The sequence below is a fragment of the Scyliorhinus torazame genome, chromosome 19 (assembly GCF_047496885.1).
Source record: "Scyliorhinus torazame isolate Kashiwa2021f chromosome 19, sScyTor2.1, whole genome shotgun sequence".
Taxonomy (NCBI): Eukaryota; Metazoa; Chordata; class Chondrichthyes; order Carcharhiniformes; family Scyliorhinidae; genus Scyliorhinus; species Scyliorhinus torazame.
In genome coordinates, this window is record NC_092725.1 from 85,020,437 (window position 1) to 85,045,960 (window position 25,524).

Here is a 25,524-nt window from a genome sequence, read left to right on the forward strand (position 1 = left end):
GCTGCGGCCTGACGCCAAGAAACAGAGAGTGGTCCACGCACCACAAAGGGTCCACACAAGAAGATGCTTTGTTCATTGAACATGAAGAGAACGATCACAACTCCAAAACAAAAAGCGATGATTTGTCCATTGAGCAATGCACACAATATTACTCAGACATGGCTGAGTTATTCAGAGATCCTGATCACAGCATCAGCAACACGGTTGAAAAGTTCAATACGACTCTTCTCATGGTAGATGAATCCAATACCATGGTGACATGGCAGATCGTCGGTACATTGGATGACAGCAATACCCAAGACGAAGATGACGCCACACAGAGAGCACAGAACGACTCCGTTGAGAGAGCACAGATCGACTCAACAACGAGAACACTGCATGGCTCCACAAAGAGAGCGATGACAGACTCCACAGAGAGCGCGATAACAAACTCCACAGAGAGAGCGATGAAGGACTCCAAAGAGAGAACGATGACAAACTCCACAGAGAGAGCGGCGACAAACTCCACAGAGAGCACGATGAAGGACTCCACAGAGAGAGCGATGAAGGACTCCACAAAGAGAGCAATGACAGACTCCACAGAGAGAGCGATGAAGGACTCCACAAAGAGAGCGATGACAGATTCCACAGAGAGAGCGATGAAGGACTCCACAAAGAGAGCGACACAAGCCTCCACAAAGAGAGTGACGCAAGCCTCCACAGACAGCTCGGTGACGGACTCAAAAATGGCAGCAAGCAAACACTCCACAGCGAATGTCATGCACGTCAAGACCATTAAGATCTATCAAGCTTATTTGAGCCACCAGAAGAAGACACTGAATGTCTACCCACTGTATGTGAGACAAGTGACGAAGAAATCACAATTCCCATTCAGGATGTGCAGGATCACAGCGAGACTGACATATCTCAGCTCATCTGCACAGAAGCACTCAATAATCAGAGGACGGCCACCCAAGAGTCCAGAGAGACCACGTCAATAGAAATCCTGAAGATTTTGACTCCAGAAAAGGAGCACAAAGAGATCACAGATGATTCAAGTGACCCTGAAACGACCTGTACAACATGGTACAACTCTGCACATGCAGGACAATGCCACAGCACACTGAAAAACAATGACAAGACTACAAACATGTCATGGCATGATAAAGAATCTCACAAATTCACATGTGCTCCAGAACAAACAAGCAAAACAGCTTTCAGGAATGATAACATACAGGCTCAATACCACAAACACAGGAAAAAGTTGAGGTCAGACAACAGTGCGACACAGAATCGCTACCCACAATCAAATGGAACAGGGGAAAAAGGTGTCCACATCATTAAACGACTCATCAGCAAGGCAGCCGAGTCACGTTCCGACATCAACTTAGCTCTGTTATCGTACCGAGCAACCCCATTGAGCTCAGGACTGTCGCCAGCGCAAATGCTCTTTGGCAGAGACATCCGGACAACCCAATTCCGAGACCCCGGCAACGCACCGGTTCTCGACGACATGCGGGCACTATGCTCCAAACAAAAACTATACTATGATCAACATGCGATCCCACTCAAGCCACTGACAATAGGTGACACCATCAGAATCAGGACCCAGAAGAGGGATGGTCTGAATCAGCCACGGTGATCAGGCAGGAGGCACCGAGGTCCTACATTGTCAAATCGTCTGCGGGAGTACTTGTTCGCCATAACCGCCAGGATCTATTAGAGTTTCGACCTACAACGCCAGTATTTCCCACACTGGACTTGACCGAGTCCATTTGTCCACAGGACGTTCCTCGCCACACAATGCCAGACAGTACTCTTGATGACATCAAACCATCATCCCTACTACCACCGTTAAGACGCTCCAGCAGAAGCCGTAAGGCACCCGACCGGCTAGATTTGTAACGACACTTCAACACACGCACAAGACGAATATGGATATTTCTCACGATGGGCTCACAACACAGTTAATTGTTTCTGTATTACTTTTATCATTTTCACAGTGTGCAGATTTGCATATTCTCACCACTTGTTATGTACAGTTTTCTTGAGGCCAGTCTAGAAAACATGTCCAATAAAAGAGGGGGGGGGATGTCGTGATCTGTACATTTGTACATACATCTGCACATACGCCAGGGACTGCAGACAGATGTAACAGCCACAGCATCACTAGAGGGCATCAGAGACAGGTATAAAGGGTCCAGCCCAAGGTAGGATCCGTGTCTTTTAGAAGCACAGGGCTAGTGAGCAGCAGCAGAGAGAGACAGCTCAGCATAGGCAGTTTATCTTAGCTTCACTGGTCATGCCTGTTGACTGTATTATATCTAGTTAAGCTCTGGAAACAGAACAAACCCATTGAACAAAGTATTTGTGTTAACTGGAAGTCTACAATCTTTATTCAGACTTAGAGAACAACATAGCTTTCAGTCCCGTTCTCCAGTCTTCCAGGTTTGAGCTACATCAAATGATGAGCGAGTGTTTGAAGTCGCCTGTACAAGAAGCTTAGGAGTAGGCAACATGTCCATGTTCTCCATTCCACAAATCCGGGCAAGGGATGAAAATACCAAAAGGACTTAGTTTAACATCCTCACGATAAACACAATATTTTCTGATGGAGGAAACTCTCAATTCAGCATATTTTTGTTATGTTTGTGCATATTTAACAATTGATTATGGAACAGGTGAGTGGACATAATTAGCAGTGAATAGAAAAACAATGATTATCTTTCAAATATTAAAACAGTGGCACAATGGTTAGCACTGCTGCCTCCCAGCACCAGGGACCTGGGTTTAGTTCCTGCCTTGGGCGACTGTGTGGAGTTGGCATCTTGTCTGCGTGAGTTTCCTCCGGGGGGTCCGGTTTCCTCCCACAGTCCAAAGCTGTGCAGGTTAGGTGGATTGGCCATTCTAAATTGCCCCTTAGTGTCCAAAGGTTAGGTGAAGTTACGGGGATAAGACGGGAGAGTGGGCCTAGGCAGGTTGCTCTTTCGGAGGGTCAGTGCCGACTCAATCGGCCGAATAGCCACCTGCACTGTAGGGATTTTATGAAATATTTCTCTTTTTAAAAAAATGATCCACAGATTGAAGGAAACGGCTTTCCCATTGGAGAATTCAGTTTCTACCTTTGTGATACCCAGAGCACCGATATTCTCACTGTAGGAGGTCGTCCCATTGCCTGTTCCCCAGGCTCCAGCGATGAGGCAGCCGATTCCTTCGATGCCAATTCCTCGATTAATGGCGTCTTTAGGAGGAGCATGAGCACCACAGAGTCGGGCGCACGCATGATAGTCTCCAACAGACTCAATCATTGAGGAGATCACCCCAGCCATAATCCCAAAAATACCAGCAAGGCTGACTGTTGGTAAACCCCATTGCCCTGAGGACAGAAGAACAAATTCTTTCGTATTACAGAATATTATCATAGTCTTTGGTTCAATATTACAGTCTCCAGTGTTGTCAATGCGACATTTCAATGTCCGATCTCACAGCCTGATAGCACACTGCAATGTGACAGTGTGACATACTGATTTTAACTTTGGGTGGCAATCTTGCAGGCCGTGAATTATCCTGCCCCTCGGTAGCGTGAAGCCTGGGAGACTGAAATGGCAACCAGCTGAAGGCCAAGGGCAGGATGACAGGTGACAGGAGGCCACTGCGAGTGGCTGGAGGAACAGTCTCCCCAAGGTGGCGCTCCTTCTTGGGGAGAGTGTTCCTCCAGCCACTCGCAGTGGCGCACCCGTCCTGCTGTTGCCACAATGTAAATACTATTAAAGAAAGGTGAATTACTTTCATGGTTCACTTCAAGCCCTGAGCCCTCTTCCTACTCAGTCCGCCTAGGAGGAAAGCTTTTAGCAGCATTACTGCACAGGCCTCTGAATAAAATAGCAGAGAGGCCCCAGTGACATCATTGAAGCACGATCTGCGATTTAAATGATGAAGACTTCACCAATTTTCGTTTGGTGTCCTGTCTGTTCAGAAGAGCAGGTTAAAATCAGAACCTTCTGGAAGAGAGCAGGTCTCAGGTCGACTGTTCCTTTTAATAGTTTCGGCATCCAGCATTGGCGGGGCATGGACAGAGGGAGCAAATATCGTGAGGGGCTACCACCAGGTAAAATTAGTCTGCACTCTTGAAGCTAGCCTGAACCTCTTAAAAGAGGAGATGTAATTGTGGTGTTGGGTGCTCTGGTGCACAGATGAGCCAACACAGTTGTATGTGGTACAACTCTATTTTATTTTAACTCTTATATACAGTTCGTTCTGGATACTCTGCACGTGCTGTCTCCCTGAGTGTGTCGTGTAGCAGGTCTGTCCTTGTCCTCGTCTCCAGCTAATACTGTCCACCAGGTGTCGTGTTTGTGCTTTTATATGTTTCCTGTCTTTGTCTGTGATTGGTTGTGGTGTTGTGTGTTCTGATTTGTCTGTTGGTGTGTCTATCATGATGTGTGTGTTTGAATATCATGACACCCCCCCTTTTTACAAAGATATGTGCCTACGTGGTTATAAATATAATCGTGTTGTGAGTGCATCTAAGAGTGTGTGTTGTGTACAGCGTGTGTATATGACGTAACTATTTACATGGGGCGATGTCGGGTGCGTCACACTAACAAGGTTGTACCATAACAAAACATGAATGCGAGAAAAAAAAAATACTTGAACAGTGGTCCGGTCAGACGATATCTGGAACGATAAACAACAACAGGTTATAATACAGAAGTGTTTGACTTTTTGAACGTATGAACAGCATTATAAGTCCAGTCTAATGGGTGACCGCCTCAAGAATAGGCTGGTCCTCAAGCCGGTTCAGCTGTGGAGATTTGGGTTCACACTGGTTCACATTGGACTGTTGGAGGTGATGCTGTTGCCGAAGTCTCTACTTTTCCATTTGTTGTACTTCGTGCAGTGCTTGGTTTTTCATTCGTGCAAATGTAACATTCAACATCTTTGTTAGTGTTGCCTTGGCTGTGGTTTGGTTTACTAAGTTTTTTGCTGGCCAGGTGTATATTGTAGCGCGTTCTAACAGCCTGTAACACAGTTCCTTCGTGTATTTCTATGTGCTGAGATGTTACTGTAGTTAGTAAGGCCTTAATTATCTGCAACTGAACACCTTCGTCGGTTTGTGGTCCTTGAGAACAACCACATATTGTCTCTATAATTCTATCAATTAATTTCTGTAAACAGTCAGATGATGTGCTGACTATGCGGGGACATTTCGACTGGCATGCCAACTCAAAAGGGAGAAAATACTTGTCTGCTTCAATGAAGTTTGCCCTGGATTTGACAGGTGGCAAGGTCCCAGAAACAGCCTTAGCTTCTGCATGGGGAGGATTTTAGCTGCTGTGGCCTGGTCACAGGTGGCGATGGAAGGGGCATGATCCATGGCATCTCCACAAAGTCATCCTTGGGAACCAGTGGAGGATCCGGCATGTGCATACGGTTCAGTTGCGAGCGTGGAAGGCAAAGCTCGCTGATTGCGCCTACGCCCCAATCCATCCGCCCTGCATGCCAGGAACAAGGTGGAGTCTTTTTTCTTTTTATGTTTGTGGTGGACGGCATCTTGTAGCCGGTGGGTCGTTGCCATCGAAGAAGCACCATCACTAATATCATGCAAGGCGATGACTGTGCCAGATGTGGAAGTTGGCCGAGACCGTGCACGCTGGTTCCGGCCACCTGCTGTGCCGGAAGGGCGACTCCGCAGAGAAACGTCGAAGCATGTCGCCTTGGAGAGAGAATTGTTGCTCGCATCAACGTCTGGCGATGGCGCAAATTGGTGTGTCCGTCTTGGACCGCCGGTGCTGGTCGCCACTGCCGACCCAGTGGGACTGCCACGCGATCCATTCCCTGTCGCCGTGGCATCCGCCGTCACCCTGAGCGTGCCATCACCAAGGCCGCGACACCGCCCGTCCGGAGCAAGGTCTGGCGTGCGCGAATCAGAGTCGGTGCTTGGCTGCTCCCCATCTGGAGTACGGTCTGCCTTCCGTCGATGCTCCCCGTCCGGAGTCCCAACAGGTTCACTGGAGGCAGCCGAGATTCCCTGAAGCTGCACTTCTGGAGTCGGAACATGCAGGAATGCACCGACCAGTGGAGAGGCTCGAGCCATCGAGGGTGGAAGCGGTGCGCCGCCACCGCAGTCGTCAGTGGTCCCACCGTGATCGTCGAGTGCCTCGGTACGCACTAGGCGAGGTCTGTCACCTTGCACCTTTTGCATGGGAAGTGGGATGCTGTCGTCACTCGTCTCACATCCCGTGGATAGATCCTCATTAGCAGCTTGCTGTTCACTAGGGTTGGGTAAATTGTCAGAGTTTTCATCTGGTGGTGCACACCATGTCGGTGGACTGTCATTGTCTTGCCGTTGTCCTTCATTTGGGCTTTTCTTCTTTGGAATTTTAAATCTTCCCCCAGACATTGCAGAACCTTGTTTATTACCCCCAAATTCTCCCATATGTATGGTCTCGAATATAGGATCCAATGTTTCTATCGACATTGTACTATTTTCCAAAAAACATTCCGTTTCACTTTTCTTCTCAGGTACCTCATATGTATCTTTGTCTAATGTACATGCCTTCATGGTCTCTGGGTCTGATTTTGCTGGGACTGGCATTGTCACAGTCTCTCTTTTACTGTTCTCAATTGCCCACATTATACTCCCCATACATAACTGCTTAATCACTGGGGTTAGTGTGGTACAATGGATAATCGGGTCGACCTTATCTGCATCTTCACCATTAGTGGAAAGCTCACTTGGTTCACTTGAAACTGCTGCGGGTTTTAAATTCGTTATCTGGCTACTCGATGTCGGTGTCCTCGGGATTCTTGCTCCAATGTTCATAGATTATCATAGAATTTACAGTGCTGAAGGAGGCCATTCGGCCCATCGAGTCTGCACCGGCTCTTGCAAAGAGCACCCTACCCAAGGTCAACACCTCCACCCTATCCCCATAACCCAGTGATCCCACCCAACATTAAGGGCATATGTGGTTACTAAGGGCAATTTATCATGGCCAATCCACCTAACACGCACATCTTTGGACTGTGGGAGGAAACCGGAGCACCCGGAGGAAACCCACGCACACACGGGGAGGATGTGCAGACTCCGCACAGACAGTGACCCAAGCTGGAATCGAACCTGGGACCCTGGAGCTGTGAAGCAATTGTGCTATCCACTATGCTACCGTGCTGCCCCATGTTCTGCTCATTGATCAGTGGAGTGTGTTTAGATTCAATGCAGTTAATGTTCCCCTCAAGGTTTGAAGAGTCATTACTGACTAACTGCTGGTCTCCGAAGTTGGGACTCTGGGGTGTTGAGTTGAAGGGAGACATTTGTCCCTGCTGTAGGTATGATTCATGTTGTGTTATTTCCATTAACTGAGGATCAATGTCTTGTCCATTTTTTTTTCGTACTAAAACACTGGCAATTCTCAGTCTGCTCCTTGCAAGTTAAACATACAGGTAATTTCTTTAGCAAATCCTCAGTATCCTTCTGTGACCGTGCAGCATTATTAATCTCTGTTCGGCTACAATGATTCTGAAGGTCAGCGCATGAACCTTTTTCCTTCGGGCTTGGAAGAGGAGATTCCTTTGGCTTGTCTTCAGTTGGGCTTGAACAGTCATCAACGCTGTGCCCTTCATTGTAGCATGAGAGACCGTCATGGTCATGCTGCTGTGCAGTGGAGCATGGTAGGCTGTCATAGCCTTCGCGCTGTTCACGTGAGCATGGCAGACTTGCATCGTCTGCCGCTGGTTGGTCAGGAGAGGTTGCTAGACCCTCATGGTCTTGTTCCTGCAAGGACTGCGCATTGGAGTCAAGCGTTTTTTCTTTTGTGGAGTCTGTCCACGAGCTCTCTGTGGAGGCTTGTGACTCTGGAGTCACTTCTTGTTCACGCAAGGACTGCGCTCTGGAGTCTTGCGTTCCTTCTATCGTGGAGTCTGTTCCCAAGCTCGCTGTGGAGGCTTGTGACTCTGGAGTCACTTCTTGTTCATGCAAGGACTGCACTCTGGAGTCTTGCATGTCTTCTTTCATAGAGTCGGGAACGCTGAGCGGGACGTGGACCACGCTCTGTGTGGCAGCAGGGCGCTCTCCGTGTGCTTGCACCGCTCCCTGTCTGTTAATGTCAGGCTGCAGCATCATCCGGTACTGACAAGTTGGGACGTCATATCTGCTGGGCTGAAGATCCTCAAATCCGAAAAATGAATCCGCATCTGCGTCGGATTCAATGTGGGGGCCGCCAATGTGCAACACGAAAGGTTCGTCCGAGTCATAGTCGTATAGGACCACGGAGCTATCATTGGGCTCGCGAGGTCCCGAAACACTGTAAAGATCGTCATCGAAGTATTCGAGGTCGGAATCATTGGCTTGTGCGTAGGTAACTGCTTGTCGGAGGGTTCTTCGGAGGTCAAATTCATCTCCTGGGTCAATTTGCGGCAATGTGCTGTCATTCCAGGTGAGGGAAGGTTGTTTTACAGCTTTAACAGATTTTTGTTTTTTTGATTTGGGACGTTTCCCTTTTAAATTGGATTTGGGACGTTTCCCCTTTAAATTGGTGCGGTCTGGGGCCTCTGACATCCTGACGCTCGGTATGTAGCACGTAGGAAGCGATTGCGCATGCTGAAATCGCTGTTCCTTTACCGATGGCCGTTTTTTTGACTGCGCGTGCGCAGCATCTCGCGCATGCGCAAACGAAACTTCCGGTTCTGCGCACTGCTCGCGCAACTGTGCTAGCGTGATACCTTTAGCAAGATGGCCGCCGACCTCGACCCAACTCTCTCAGGCCCAGGATTTCGGCCTCTGGGAATTCGGGCTCCGGGATCCCAGCCACGAGGTGAGTACTGCCGCTTTTCTTACCTTTAATTGCCGATTGGATTGCGTTTTCGTCACAGTACTTGGAGAATTTGTCCAGGACTGCCTGGTAATCGTACCTTTGCTGCCTCCTGAAGAACCTGAACCTTGTGAATATTTCTCTTGCCCTTGCACCGCCGATGGTGAGGAGAAATTCAATTTTTTCGCTATCATCCAGGTCTTGGAGTTCAGCTGCCACCAGGAACAATTCGAACACTTGCCGGAATCGCCGCCAGTTTTCGCGGAGATCGCCGTGGCACTGGAGCGGTTGCGGAACCGGGAGCTGTAACATTTTGCCTGGGCACTGCTGGTTGTCTGTGTACACTGAGGTATGCCGGCAGGTATCGATCCACTCCTGTACCATGTGGTGTTGGGTGCTCTGGTGCACAGATGAGCCAACACAGTTGTATGTGGTACAACTCTATTTTATTTTAACTCTTATATACAGTTCGTTCTGGATACTCTGCACGTGCTGTCTCCCTGAGTGTGTCGTGTAGCAGGTCTGTCCTTGTCCTCGTCTCCAGCTAATACTGTCCACCAGGTGTCGTGTTTGTGCTTTTATATGTTTCCTGTCTTTGTCTGTGATTCGTTGTGGTGTTGTGTGTTCTGATTTGTCTGTTGGTGTGTCTATCATGATGTGTGTGTTTGAATATCATGACAGTAATGTGGCTGGAGTGCATGCTGTTAGTTGTGCAGGAAGTGACACTGACCTCGGAAATACTATAGCATGGCAGAACATGAGGAACATGGTAGAATATGGGAGAATATTGGAGAAAATAGCAGAACATGGGGGAACATGGCAGAATATGGGAGAACATGGGGGAACATGGGGGAACGTGGCAGAATATGAGAGAGCATGCACGTCTCTAATGCTGTAAGATATTCAATGACCTCACACAAGCCAACAAGGCCTATGAATGCATCTTGGAATCTGAATAACTGCACTAACATCAGGCACTCCTCAATTAATCACATTCCTATTATCACCTCATCCCTCCAATGTTCACTCACCTGATGAAGGAGCAGTGCTCCAAAAGCTCGTGATTCCAAGTAAACCTGTTGGACTTTAACCTGGTGTTGTAAGACTTCTTACTGTGCCCACCCCAGTCCAACGCCGGCATCTCCACATCACAACTCATACTTGAATTCGTAGCTTCCTGTCTTCCTGTTTTACTTACCAGGATATGGGATACGAAACCAATTAGACTCTACGATAACATCACGCTTTAAGTCAGTTCTTGCATAATATCCGTAAGCATCAGGGTCATCAGTAAAGGCATTAAAATGTGTCAGTAGAAAGCTAATAATCCACGAAACTACAATCCCTAGAAGCACCTGTGCATAAAATAAAAACACACACACATGGAATAATCGGACTGTTTCCATAAAGTTACACATCTCTGATCTAATTGAGATCTGAAAACAATGGACGATTTTAATCATCGGAGAAAGATTATGTCCGCTGATTGGGGAATTGGGGTATCATCAAATTAAATGTGCCACTAAGAAAATGAGGAAAGAATCAGAGAATCTATGGCACGGAGACAGGCCCTTCGGATCAAACTGGTCCATGCCAACCAAAAAGCCCATCTAAGCTAACCCCATTTGCCCACAGAATCTATGGCAATCTTGTAATGGGTTTAGTTTGAGGGATATGGTGAAAGCAGCGTTGCCAATGGCTCCGGTAAGGTATTCAAGGAGCCCGGTGGTGCAGTCCACAGTGAAGATATGGAATCAGTTGAGGAGGCATTTTAGGGTGGAAGGGATGTCGGTGCTAACGCCGCAGTGCGAGAATCATGGGTTTGAGCCGGGGGGGGATGGATAGTGTATACAGGAGGTGGAGGGAAGTGGGGCTGGTCAAGGTGATGGATCTGTATTTGGAGGAAGGGTTCGCCAGTCAGGAGGAGCTAAGGGAGAGGATAGAGCTGCCGAGGGGGAGCAAGTTCAGGTATCTGCAGGTTAGGGACTTTGCGCGAAAGGTCCGGAGGGGATTCCCTAGGTTGCTGGGATACACCCTGCTGGAGCGACTGCTGCTTCCGGATGTGGAAGGGGAGGGAAGAATTGGGGATATATACAAGTGTCTGGGGGAGCAGGGAAGCGAGCGGGTGGTGAAGATCAAGGAGAAATGGGAAGCAGAGTTGCGAGGGGAGATCAATTGGGGAGTATGGAGTGTAGCACTGCTTAGGGTAAACGGGACCTTCTCTTGTGCAAGGATGAGCCTGATACAGTTTAAGGTGGCGCACAGGGTGCAAATGACTCGGCGAGAATGAGTGGGTTCTTTCAGGGGGTAGCCGATGAGTGTGAGAGGTGTGGACGGGGGCCAGTGAATCACGCGCACATGTTTTGGGGTTGCGAAAAATTGGGAAGATTCTGGGCGGGAGTGTTCGCGGTCTTAGCCAGGGTAGTGGAGGAGGAGGTGGACCCGGACCCTTTGGTGGCGATATTTGGGGTTTCAGAGAAGCCGGAGCTCATGGAGAGGAGGAAGGCCGATGTCTTGGCCTTCGCCTCTCTGATTGCACAGCAGCGAATTTTGCTGGAGTGGCGATCGGCATCGCCACCGGGGGTAGCAGCATGGTTGGGTGACCTGTACGGCTTCCTGCAATTAGAGAAGATAAAGTATGAGCTAAGGGCTCTTCAGGGGGTTTGAGGAAAGGTGGGGGATGTTTGTGACCGTGTTTGAGGGGCTGTTCGTCGCGGGGAGGGGTGGGTGAAGAAAGGGAAAAATCTGGACAGACTGTATAGTCGATTGCTGGGAAGTATGTTTCCCGGGGTGTATATTCGCTGTAACCTCTTTTGATACATGTTTGTAATAAAATATATTTTTAAAAATAGAATCTATGGCACAGAGAAAGGCCCTTCTAAGTTAAGAGAAATCTCATTATGCAGTGGGTTGGTGCAGCATAGGACTCCCAGCCAAAGCAGAGTCACTGTACCTTTGAAGGGAAACTTGGATCAACATTTGAAACAGAGGAAGGTACAAGACTGCAGGGAGACAACTATCTTGTGTCTTTGTGAGATGTAAGAGCCCTTTGTGAAATGAGTTGAACTTATGTCAAATTAATTTCCAGTGGCATTGAGGCCACAGTATTAACTTGTCGCAATGTAATATAAAAAGACAAGGAACTGCAAATCTCATTCAGAAAAGTTATAGGATTCCTAGTGAGGGAAGTAAAAGATAATCACATTGGTCAGGTAATGGATGTTTTTCTCAGGTTGGAGATCAGGGTGTTATTTGTTTAGAGTAGTTGCATCTAATTGTGTTCCTGCTCTGGGACTGCTTAATGGGGATGTGAATGCCTAAGAAGGAAAGTATTACAAATCCCAGTACCAATATCCCTCGCTTATGAGCACAAAGTTAATCAAAAGCATAAGGGGTGGGCTTCTCCTACCCCCCGGCCGGGTCGGAGAATCGCCGGGGGGCGGCGTGAATCCCGCCCCCACCGGCCGCCGAATTCTCCGGCACCGAAAATTCGGCGGGGGCGGGAATCGGGCTGCGCCAGTCGGCGGGCCTCCCCCCGGCGATTCTCCGGCCCGCGATGGGCCGAAGTCCCGCTGCTGTAATGCCGGTCCCGCCGGCACAAATCAAACCACCTACCTTAACGGTGGGACTGGCGGCGCGGGCGGGTTCCGGGGTCCTTGTGGGGGTCGCGGGGCGTCTGGCCCTGGGGGGTGCCCCCAAGGTGGCCTGGCCCGCGATCGGGGCCCACCGATCTGCGGGCGGGCCTGTGCCGTGGGGGCACTCTTTTCTTTCCGCCTCGGCCATAGCCTCCATGATGGCCGAGGCGGAAGTGACCCCCCCTGCGCGTGCGCGGGGATGACGTCAGCAGCCGCTGACGCTCCCGCGCATGCGCGGACTTCCGCCGGCCGGCGAAGTCCCTTCGGCCCCGGCTGGCGTGGCGCCAAAGGCCTTTCCCGCCGGCCGGCGGCGCGCCAACCACTCCTAGCCCCTCAAGCTGAGGGCTTGACCCCTAAAGGTGCTGAGAGATCCGGACCTTTGGGGCGGCCCGACGCCGGAGTGGTTCCCGCCACTCCATCCCGCCGGGAGTTCCTTACATTCACATATTGCAGTTTGTTTATGGCAATGGTGTTCATTATTTAGAATCAGAGAATCCTTGCAAACGGGGACCTTCCAAAAGAGCACTCTACCTAGGCCCAATCCTCCGCCCTATCCCCGTAACCCCACCTACCCTTTGGACATTTAGGGGCAGTTTAACATAGCCAATCCACCTAAATTTAATATTTATAAGATTTAAATTTTACTCATAAATACTAATACATACCGGGAATAATTGGAATATATTGATCCAATAAATGTGGCACTTCTTGCTCCTGCTAAAAGTAGGAAAAGGTACTGGCACATTTCGCAAATACTGGGAGAATATTATGATGAGGCCGGCAGTCCTGAAATATAATAACAGTTAACAAGAAATGTCAAGATTTGAATATATTTGAAACATTTCTTAAAGCACTTGTATTAATCCTGATCTGAGTAATTGGAGATTTGTTGCCTGGGTTTGACGAGATGTTGTCCAGTGCCCAGTATTCATTCCAGGTGGGTGCTGTCACAGTGAGGCCCTTATGAATGGCAAATTCAACATTCAGTTTTGTTACTGGGTTGGTATTTTGGAAAAACAGGAAACCTAGCTGCTGTGAATTTTGAGCTCTGGAATCACCACTTTATCCATTCAGCCATAGATGGGGGAAATGGGGTGCTAAAAGTAGATATTGTCTACATCTCCTTTCCGTGTCGCTAGTTATTTTGGAAAGTATCTTTCTAAATATTCTGAAGAGACCTCCTTGGCAGAGCATAAATATCACACCTGGCTTTATATTTATTTGTATTGTAAAAATCTTGCTACTTCCTGGTGTCATGATTTTTAGTTACTTTCCCTCTGAACTTGTTATGTTTGTGTAATAATGTAAGAAATGAACCAGTGTATGACAGAACAAGACTAGTTATTTAATTTTGTATAAACTGTGCATAGTCTAAACTATTGCTAACCAAACTGTGGAGCTTCTGACCATGTTACGAACAGCTCCTGTGTTATATGTACTGTTCTATACACCGTTGCTGCATATCATCACATCCCCTTTCCTTGCGATTTTTAAAACATACTACACATCATTTCTGTAAACAATACACATGATATGAGTAACAATGGACTTTACACAATTCACAAATGTTATTGTCCAATCACAGATTCAGCCGCTCTGGTTTCTTTCTCTTCCATGTCGATCTTCTCAGCCTCGGTATGCTTGGTGAACCTGTGTTACTACTTTGAACATCCGTCAGTGTATCTGATGAGGTTGTGTCACTGTTTTGAAAGTTGTCCTGTATCGTCAAGTCTGACTCTTCCAATGTTTGTGTTGGTTCAGGTTGATAGAAGTCTTCACTAACACCATTGTCTTGTTGTTCTTGAGCAAGTTCTTTTGTTTTCAATAGTGGTCGACGATTTCTTCTCAAAATCTGTCCTTGTTCTGTCATTACCGTGTATGATCTTGGACCTGCCTCTTGTAGTACAGTAGCTTTTCTAGACCATCCATCAGGAACCTCAATCCTTACAACACTGCTTGGCAACAAAGGTTTAAAAGACTCCTGGTTGTTCTAGCATAGTATGCATTCTGTTTTTGCTTCTGAGATTCCAGCTTACGTCAGTGGTAGGGAAGCTGCTGGAGAAGATACTGAGGGATAGGATCTATTCCCATTTGGAAGAAAATGGGCTTATCAGTGATAGGCAACATGGTTTTGTGCAGGGAAGGTCATGTCTTACCAACTTAATAGAATTCTTTGAGGAAGTGACAAAGTTGATTGATGAGGGAAGGGCTGTAGATGTCATATACATGGACTTCAGTAAGGCATTTGATAAGGTTCCCCATGGTAGGCTGATGGAGAAAGTGAAGCCTCATGGGGTCCAGGGTGTACTAGCTAGATGGATAAGGAACTGGCTGGGCAACAGGAGACAGAGAGAAGTAGTGGAAGGGAGTTTCTCAAAATGGAGAACTGTGACCAGTGGTGTTCCACAGGGATCCGTGCTGGGACCACTGTTGTTTGTGATATACATAAATGATCTGGAGGAAGGTATAGGTGGTCTGATTAGCAAGTTTGCAGATGACACTAAGATTGGTGGAGTAGCAGATAGTGAAGGGGACTGTCAGAGAATACAGCAGAATATAGATAGATTGGAGAGTTGGGCGGAGAAATGGCAGATGGCGATCAATCCGGGCAGATGCGAGGTGATGCATTTTGGAAGATCCAATTATGGTACGGTACGGAACTATACGGTAAATGAAAAAGCCCTGGGGAAAATTGATGTACAGAGAGATCTGGGTGTTCAGGTCCATTGTACCCTGAAGGTGGCTGCGCAGGTCGATAGAGTGGTCAAGAAGGCATACGGCATGCTTTCCTTCAGCGGAAGGGGTATTGAGTACAAGAGTTGGTAGGTCATGTTACAGTTGTATAAGACTTTGGTTCGGCCACATTTTGAATACTGCGTACAGTTCTGGTCGCCACATTACCAAAAGAATGTGGATGCTTTGGAGAAGGTGCAGAGGAGGTTCACCAGCATGTTGCCTGGTATGGAGGGCGCTAGCTATGAAGAGAGGTTGAGTAGATTAGGATTATTTTCATTAGAAAGTCGGAGGTTGAGGGGGGACCTCATTGAGGTCTACAAAATCATGAGAGGTATAGACAGGGTGGATAGCAAGAAGCTTTTTCCCCAGAGTGGGGGACTCAATTACTAGGGGTCACGAGTTCAAGGTGAGAGGGGAAAAGTTTAAGGGAGACATGCGTGGAAAGTTCTTTACGCAGAGGGTGGTGGGTGCCTGGAACGCATTGCCGGCGGAGGTGGTAGAGGCGGGCATGATAGTGTCATTTAAGAGGTATCTAGACAGATACATGAATGGGAAGGGAGCAGAGGGATACAGATCCTTAGAAAATAGGCGACAGTTTAGATAGGGGATCTGGATTGGCGCAGGCTTGGAGGGCCGAAGGGCCTGTTCCTGTGCTGTAATTTTTCTTTGTTCTTTGTTCTTTTCATTTTGCCTTGTCTTTGTGTGGACTGCCAATGTGGTACGTAGCTTGCAATTCATCAGTAACTCTGCAGGTGACAAACCACAGCTTAAAGGTGAAGTTCTATAACTCAGTAGAGCTGGATATGGATCGGTTTTGCTGTCCATAGCCTCATTTAATGTGTTCAAAATCATATTGCATTGCAAACTCTTGTCATTCTTTGCCATTAAAACATGGACCATTATCACTCTCTACAGTTTTAGGTATGCCATGTCTGACAAACGTTGATTTTGTGTGTAATATCTCACAACTTGCCGAGGAGCTTGACAGAAGGGCTATTTCTGGAAAATTCAAATAATAGTCAACAACAATCAAATATTCCATTGAAGTAGAATAAATCCATTCCAACTTTTTGCCATGGAGCTGATAGTATTTCAGCTATATTCATTGGTTCTTTCGCTTGCTGGTTCTTTCGCTAGCCGGTGTTGGTATTTTTGACACGTTTCACATTTTTCTATCATGTCTTGTATATCCTTGTTTATACCAGGCCAATACACAATATCTCTGGCTCTCTGCTTACACGTCTCAATCCCGAGGTGACCCTCATGAATTTGTTTTAGCATATCGCTATGTAGAGACTGCGGAATCACAATTCTTTCTCGTCTTCATAGAATTTTTTTTTCATAGAATTTACAGTGCAGAAGGAGGCCATTCGGCCCATCGAGTCTGCACCGGCTCTTGGAAAGAGCACCCTACCCAAGGTCAACACCTCCACCTTATCCCCATAACCCAGTAACCCCACCCAACACTAAGGGCAATTTGGACACTAAGGGCAATTTATCATGGCCAATCCACCTAACCTGCACGTCTTTGGACTGTGGGAGGAAACCGGAGCACCCGGAGGAAACCCACGTACACACGGGGAGGATGTGCAGACTCCGCACAGACAGTGACCCAAGTCGGAATCGAACCTGGGACCCTGGAGCTGTGAAGCAATTGTGCTATCCACAATGCTACCGTGCTGCCCCTTAGTCTTAATAGTAGCCCATGTACTACACTTAGAACAGATCTGATTTCATGATATTTTATGCATGAACCTTTAGGCCAGCCATTGTTAAGGTTTTGTATTACCATCTACAACACCTTATCTTTTGCTGTCTCTTCAACAATTCGTTTCGACTTTGCATCTGATACTGGCAGTGCATCAGTGATTATGTCTACGTGAGCCTGTACATCTTCTCCAGTAGAGCTGACATTGTGTGCTGTTGGAGCTCTGGATAACACATCTGCTACCTAAAGGTTCGTGCACAAAATATCATGAAATCAGATCTGTTCTAAGTGTAGTAAGTTTTTGCCAGGTGTGTATATCAACTCAAAGTCATATCTTTGAAGCTTCACCATGAGATGTTGTGTTCGTGGAGACATGTCGTTAAGATTCTTTTTAATGATTGTAACCAGTGGTCGATGATTCGTCTCAACGGTAAATGTGGGTAAGCCATATATATCATAGACTCATAGAATTTACAGCGCAGAAGGAAGCCACTTGGCCCATCGAGTCTGCACTGGCTCTTGGAAAGAGCACACTACTTTAGCACATGCCTCCACCCTATCCCTGTAATCCAGTAACCCCACACAGCTTTCATAGGGGTATCGAGTATAAAAGCTCAAAAATTATGTTACAGTGATATAGAACGTTGGTTAGGCCACATTTGGAATTCTGTGTCCAATTCTGGTCACCCACTACCAGAAGGACGTGGAGGCTTTGGAGAAAAGGTTTACCAGGATGTTGCCTAGTATGGAGGGTATCAGCTATGAGGAGAGATTGAATAAACTGGGTTTGTTCTCCCTAGAGAGATGGAGGCTGAGGGGCGACCTGATAGAAGTTTATAAAATTATTCGGGGTATAGATAGGGTGAACAGCTGGAGGCTTTTTCCCAGGGCAGAATTGAAAATCACAAGATGGCACAAGTTCTTGGTGAGGGGGGACAGGTTCAGCAGGGAAAGTTTTATACACAGAGGGTGGTGGTGGCCTGGAATGCACTGCCAAGTGAGGTGGTTGAGGCAGCGACCTTTAAGACTTATCTGGATAGGCACATCAACAGACGGGGTATAGAAGGATACAGGTGGTTGGTCAATGTACACAAACATAACATGGTACCAGGCGTGATACCCTAAGTGACACGTGATCGGCGCAGGCTTGGATGGCCAAAGGGCCTGTTCCTATGTTGTATTGTTCTTGACTGATAATCAAAGGTACAATCCATTTGTCCCTTGTTACTGCTGCAATATCACTTTCAGCACTCCTTATACTTGTGACTGCCATTTTATTCGGTATGTCTTAATTTGCTGTGTCTTCATCCGACACCAGGCCAACGGAAAATGTGTCACTTAGGGTATTACGCCTGGTACCATGTTATGTTTGTGTACATTGATCATAAATTAATCAGTGTACACCAGAACATCTATTCAAGACTAGTTATTTAATGTTGAATAAACTGTGGGTAGACTAAACTACTGCTAATCAAATTGTGGAGCTTCCAACCATGCTACTAACAGCTCCTGTAACTCTGATCAAGACTGGCTTTGTCCGGTTCCAGTGTCCTGTGCTTCTTACATGACACCTAATTGTCGGAGGCTATATACACTTGATATATACACTGTTACTGCATATCATTACAAAACAGAACACTGTAAATTACAATGTTCATAATTCTGGTTCAGATTTTCTATGACAGCTGTTGCGATGTGTTTCCAGGTTCCCGCCTCTTTGTGGAGAAAGTTCTGAAGTTTGGATTCTGTCACAATCTTGCATAAGTAAAGCTTACTGACTTTGGGTAATGCCACAGGTTATTCACTATGATAATAAGAGTTATCCAGTTATCAACCATTTGATCCTTTCCCTTAAGACCACAAGACCATAAGACATAGGAGTGTAAGTAAGGCCATTCGGCCCATTGAGTCCACTCCACCGTTCAATCATGGCTGATTTCAACTCCATTTACCCGCTCTCTCTCCATAGCCCTTAATTCCTCGAGAAATCAAGCATTTATCAACTTCTGTCTTAAAGACACTCAACGTCCCGGCCTCCACCGCCCTCTGTGGCAATGAATTCCACAGACCCACCACTCTCTGGCTGAAGAAATTTCTCCTCATCTCTGTTCTAAAGTGACTCCCTTTTATTCTAAGGCTGTGCCCCCGGGTCCTAGTCTCCCCTGCTAATGGAAACAACTTCCCCACGTCACCCTATCTAAGCCATTCATTATCTTGTAGGTTTCTATTAGATCTCCCCTCAACCTCCCAAACTCCAATGAATATAATCCCAGGATCCTCAGACTTTCATCGGTTGTTAGGCCTACCATTCCTGGGATCATCCGTGTGAATCTCCGCTGGACCCGCTCCAGTGCCAATATGTCCTTCCTGAGGTGTGGGGCCCAAAATTGCTCACAGTATTAAACTTGTGTTCAGTTAGCTCCTGAAACAGCCACTGGATATTCACAAGCTTGGTTCATCCTCCATTTTCTTCAGTAAGAATATAAGCAATAAGAGCAGTAGTAGCTCTTAGCGCCTGCTCTGCCATCCAGTAAGGCTATAACTGATCTTCTACTTCAATCCTACTCCTTCCATATCCCTTCTTAACTCTTCTTGTACCCAAAAATCTATCAACCTCTATCTTGAATATTCTCAACTACTTAATGTGGTGTTGGGTGCTCTGGTGCACAGATGAGCCAACACAGTTGTATGTGGTACAACTCTATTTTATTTTAACTCTTGTATACAGTTCGTTCTGGATACTCTGCACGTGCTGTCTCCCTGAGTGTGTCGTGTAGCAGGTCTGTCCTTGTCCTTGTCTCCAGCTAATACTGACCACCAGGTGTCGTGTTTGTGCTTTTATATCTTTCTGTGATTGGTTGTGGTGTTGTGTGTTCTGATTTGTCTGTTGGTGTGTCTATCATGATGTGTGTGTTTGAATATCATGACATCCCCCCTTTTTACAAAGATATGTGCCTACGTGGTTATAAATATGATCGTGTTGTGAGTGCATCTAAGAGTGTGTGTGTGTGTGTTGTGTACAGCGTGTGTATATGACGTAACTATTTACATGGGGCGATGTCGGGTGCGTCACACTAACAAGGTTGTACCATAACAAAACATGAATGCGAGAAAAAAAAACAACTTGAACAGTGGTCCGGTCAGACGATATCTGGAACGATAAACAACAACAGGTTATAATACAGAAGTGTTTGACTTTTTTGAAAGTATGAACAGCGTTATAAGTCAAGTCTAATGGGTGACCGCTTCAAGAATAGGCTGGTCCTCAAGCCGGTTCAGCTGTGGAGATTTGGGTTCACACTGGTTCACATAGGACTGTTGGAGGTGATGCTGTTGCCGAAGTCTCTACTTTTCCATTTGTTGTACTTCGTGCAGTGCTTGGTTTTTCATTCGTGCAAATATAACATTCAACATCTTTGTTAGTGTTGCCTTGGCTGTGGTTTGGTTTACTAAGTTTTTTTGCTGGCCAGGTGTATATTGTAGCACGTTCTAACAGCCTGTAACACAGTTCCTTCGTGTATTTCTATGTGCTGAGATGTTACTGTAGTTAGTAAGGCCTTAATTATCTGCAACTGAACACCTTCGTCGGTTTGTGGTCCTTGAGAACAACCACATATTGTCTCTATAATTCTATCAATTAATTTCTGTAAACAGTCAGATGATGTGCTGACTATGCGGGGACATTTCGACTGGCATGCCAACTCAAAATGGAGAAAATACTTTTCTGCTTCAATAAAGTTTGCCCTGGATTTGACAGGTGGCAAGGTCCCAGAAACAGCCTTAGCTTCTGCATGGGGAGGATTTTAGCTGCTGTGGCCTGGTCACGGGTGGCGATGGAAGGGGCATGATCCATGGCATCTCCACGAAGTCATCCTTGGGAACCAGTGGAGGATCCGGCATGTGCATACGGTTCAGTTGCGAGCGTGGAAGGCAAAGCTCGCTGATTGTGCCTACGCCCCAATCCATCCGCCCTGCATGCCAGGAACAAGGTGGAGTCTTTTTTCTTTTTATGTTTGTGGTGGACGGCATCTTGTAGCCGGTGGGTCGTTGCCATCGAAGAAGCACCATCACTAATATCATGCAAGGCGATGACTGTGCCAGATGTGGAAGTTGGCCGAGACCGTGCACGCTGGTTCCGGCCACCTGCTGTGCCGGAAGGGCGACTCCGCAGAGAAACGTCGAAGCATGTCGCCTTGGAGAGAGAATTGTTGCTCGCATCAACGTCTGGCGATGGCGCGAATTGGTGTGTCCGTCTTGGACCGCCGGTGCTGGTCGCCACTGCCGACCCAGTGGGACTGCCACGCGATCCATTCCCTGTCGCCGTGGCATCCGCCGTCACCCTGAGCGTGCCATCACCAAGGCCGCGACACCGCCCGTCCGGAGCAAGGTCTGGCGTGCACGAATCAGAGTCGGCGCTTGGCTGCTCCCCATCTGGAGTACGGTCTGCCTTCCGTCGATGCCCCCCGTCCGGAGTCCCAACAGGTTCACTGGAGGCAGCCGAGATTCCCTGAAGCTGCACTTCTGGAGTCGGAACATGCAGGAATGCACCAACCAGTGGAGAGGCTCGAGCCATCGAGGGTGGAAGCGGTGCGCCGCCACTGCAGTCGTCAGTGGTCCCACCGTGATCGTCGAGTGCCTCGGTACGCACTAGGCGAGGTCTGTCACCTTGCACCTTTTGCATGGGAAGTGGGATGCTGTCGTCACTCGTCTCACATCCCGTGGATAGATCCTCATTAGCAGCTTGCTGTTCACTAGGGTTGGGTAAATTGTCAGAGTTTTCATCTGGTGGTGCACACCATGTCGGTGGACTGTCATTGTCTTGCCGTTGTCCTTCATTTGGGCTTTTCTTCTTTGGAATTTTAAATCTTCCCCCAGACATTGCAGAACCTTGTTTATTACCCCCAAATTCTCCCATATGTATGGTCTCGAATATAGGATCCAATGTTTCTATCGACATTGTACTATTTTCCAAAAAACATTCCGTTTCACTTTTCTTCTCAGGTACCTCATATGTATCTTTGTCTAATGTACATGCCTTCATGGTCTCTGGGTCTGATTTTGCTGGGACTGGCATGGTCACAGTCTCTCTTTTACTGTTCTCAATTGCCCACATTATACTCCCCATACATAACTGCTTAATCACTGGGGTTAGTGTGGTTAAACATACAGGTAATTTCTTTAGCAAATCCTCAGTATCCTTCTGTGACCGTGCAGCATTATTAATCTCTGTTCGGCTACAATGATTCTTAAGGTCAGTGCATGAACCTTTTTCCTTCGGGCTTGGAAGAGGAGATTCCTTTGGCTTGTCTTCAGTTGGGCTTGAACAGTCATCAGCGCTGTGCCCTTCATTGTAGCATGAGAGACCGTCATGGTCATGCTGCTGTGCAGTGGAGCATGGTAGGCTGTCATAGCCTTTGCGCTGTTCACGTGAGCCTGGCAGGCTTGCATCATCTGCCACTGGTTGGTCAGGAGAGGTTGCTAGACCCTCATGGTCTTGTTCCTGCAAGGACTGCGCATCGGAGTCAGGCGTTTCTGCAATTGTGGATTCTGTCCACGAGCTTGCTGTGGAGGCTTGTGACTGTGGAGTCACTTCTTGTTCATGCAAGGACTGCGCGCTGGAGTCTTGCATTTCTCCAATTGTGGAGTCTTTCCACGAGCTTGCTGTGGAGGCTTGTGACTCTGGAGTCACTTCTTGTTCACGCAAGGACTGCGCTCTGGAGTCTTGCGTTCCTTCTATCGTGGAGTCTGTTCCCAAGCTCGCTGTGGAGGCTTGTGACTCTGGAGTCACTTCTTGTTCATGCAAGGACTGCGCTCTGGAGTCTTGCATGTCTTCTTTCATAGAGTCAGGAACGCTGAGCGGGACGTGGACCACGCTCTGTGTGGCAGCAGGGCGCTCTCTGTGGGCTTGCACCGCTCCCTGTCTGTTAATGTCAGGCTGCAGCATCATCCGGTACTGATAAGTTGGGACGTCATATCTGCTGGATTGAAGATCCTCAAATCCGAAAAATGAATCCGCATCTGCGTCGGATTCAATGTGGGGGCCGCCAATGTGCAACACGAAAGGTTCGTCCGAGTCATAGTCGTATAGGACCACGGAGCTATCATTGGGCTCGCGAGGTCCCGAAACACTGTAAAGATCGTCATCGAAGTATTCGAGGTCGGAATCATCGGCTTGTGCGTAGGTAACTGCTTGTCGGAGGGTTCTTCAGAGGTCAAATTCATCTCCTGGGTCAATTTGCGGCAATGTGCTGTCATTCCAGGTGAGGGAAGGTTGTTTTACAGCTTTAACAGATTTTTGTTTTTTTGATTTGGGACGTTTCCCTTTTAAATTGGATTTGGGACGTTTCCCCTTTAAATTGGTGCGGTCTGGGGCCTCTGACATCCTGACGCTCGGTATGTAGCATGTAGGAAGCGACTGCGCATGCGCAGATCGCTGTTCCTTTACCGATGGCCGGTTTTTTGACTGCGCGTGCGCAGCATCTTGCGCATGCGTAAACGAAACTTCCGGTTCTGCGCACTGCTCGCGCAACTGTGCTAGCGTGATACCTTTAGCAAGATGGCCACCGACCTCGACCCAGCCCTCTCTCAGGCCCGGGATTTCGGCCTCTGGGAATTCGGGCTCCGGGATCCCGGCCACGAGGTGAGTACTGCCGCTTTTCTTACCTTTACTTGCCGATTGGATTGCTTTTTCTTCACTGTACTTGGAGAATTTGTCCAGGACTGCCTGGTAATCGTACCTTTGCTGCCTCCTGAAGAACCTGAACCTTGTGAATATTTCTCTTGCCCTTGCACCGCCGATGGTGAGGAGAAATTCAATTTTTTCGCTATCATCCAGGTCTTGGAGTTCAGCTGCCACCAGGAACAATTCGAACACTTGCCGGAATCGCCGCCAGTTTTCGCGGAGATCGCCGTGGCACTGGAGCGCCTGCGGAACCGGGAGCTCTATCATTTTGCCTGGGCACTGCTGGTTGTCTGTGTACACTGAGGTATGCCGGCAGGTATCGATCCACTCCTGCACCATGTGGTGTTGGGTGCTCTGGTGCACAGATGAGCCAACACAGTTGTATGTGGTACAACTCTATTTTATTTTAACTCTTGTATACAGTTCGTTCTGGATACTCTGCACGTGCTGTCTCCCTGAGTGTGTCGTGTAGCAGGTCTGTCCTTGTCCTTGTCTCCAGCTAATACTGACCACCAGGTGTCGTGTTTGTGCTTTTATATCTTTCTGTGATTGGTTGTGGTGTTGTGTGTTCTGATTTGTCTGTTGGTGTGTCTATCATGATGTGTGTGTTTGAATATCATGACACTTAACATGCACAGTTCTATGAAGTTGTGAATTCCAATTTAATTCAGAATGCTTTGAGTGAAGGAATTTCTCCTCAACATAGACCTAAATGACCAACTCGTTATTCTGAGACTGTAACCCTTTGTTCTAGGACTCCTAGCCAGGATAAACTCTTTTTCAGTATCTACCCTATCAAAATGTTATATGTTTCAATCAGATCACTTTTCATATTCTTCTAAAACCCAGAGTATACAGACCTAGTCTTCTCGTTCCCCCTCAGAAGTTGAATCCCTCATTCCAGGTCGAATCCCTCATTCCAGGAAACAGTCTAGTGAACTTTTGTTACACTCCCTCTAGGTCAAGTCTGTCATTCCTTATAGGTAAGGAGACCAAAACCGCTCACAGTATTTCAGGCATGGCTTAAGCAATCACCGGTATAATAGTAATAAGACCTCTTTACTCTTATGTTCCTATTCATTTGTAACTAAAGCTAACTGACCATTAGCCTTCCTAATTGCTCGCTGTATCTGCATGTTAACTCTCTGTGATTCATGTAGAAGGACATCCAGTTAACTGAATGCAAACATTTTACAGTCTCTCACCATTCAAAATATATTCTGTGTTTTTATATTTTCTATAAAAGTGGATGGCTTCACGATTTGTCATATTGTATTCTCATCTAACTGACCTATATTCCCTCTATAGCTTCTTGAAAAGAAATGAAAATCACTTATTGTCACAAGTAGGCTTCAAATGAAGTTACTGTGAAAAGCCCCTAGTCGTCACATTCCGGCGCCTGTTCGGGGAGGCTGGTACGGGAGGCTGGCGGCCTTCTTATCGATTACATTTCTTCCTAACTTCAAATTGTCAGCAAACTTGTAGACATTACATTTAATCCCCTCATCATCTAAGTCATTAATATAGATTAGAAATAGCTAAACCCCAAGACTGATCCTTGTGATACTCACTACTCATGTCCTATCAATCTGAAGATATATTGTTTATTCCTAATCTCCATTTTCGGTCAATTAATCGATCCTTTATCCATGCTAATATATTATTCCCCAATCCCATGAAGACTAATTTTATGTAGTAACCTTGGGTGGGATTCTCCGACCCACCGCCGGGTCGGAGAATCGCCGGGGGCTGGCGTGAATCCCGCCCCCGCCGGTTGCCGAATTCTCCGGCACAGGATATTCAGCGGGGGTGGGAATCGCGCCACGCCGGTTGGCGGGCCCCCCGGCGATTCTCCGGCCCGCGATGGGCTGAAGTCCCGCTGCTGGAATGCCTGTCCCGCCAGCGAGAATCAAACCACCTCTCTTACCGGCGGGACAAGGCCGCACGGGCGGGCTCCGGGGTCCTGGGGGG

General features: G+C 47.5%; 1 protein-coding gene across 1 annotated transcript in view; it reads right to left on the bottom strand.

Annotated features, from left to right (window-relative positions):
* The window catches only part of slc23a4 (solute carrier family 23 member 4), a 76,522-nt gene that overhangs the window by 23,474 nt on the left and 27,524 nt on the right, over positions 1-25,524 (bottom strand). Inside the window, exons 6-8 of the mRNA XM_072484655.1 lie at positions 13,093-13,213; positions 9,991-10,147; positions 3,102-3,355 (exon numbers count right to left, since the gene is read on the bottom strand). Of these exons, the coding sequence (XP_072340756.1) occupies positions 3,102-3,355; positions 9,991-10,147; positions 13,093-13,213 (532 nt within the window). The remainder of the gene's footprint in view (positions 1-3,101; positions 3,356-9,990; positions 10,148-13,092; positions 13,214-25,524) is intronic.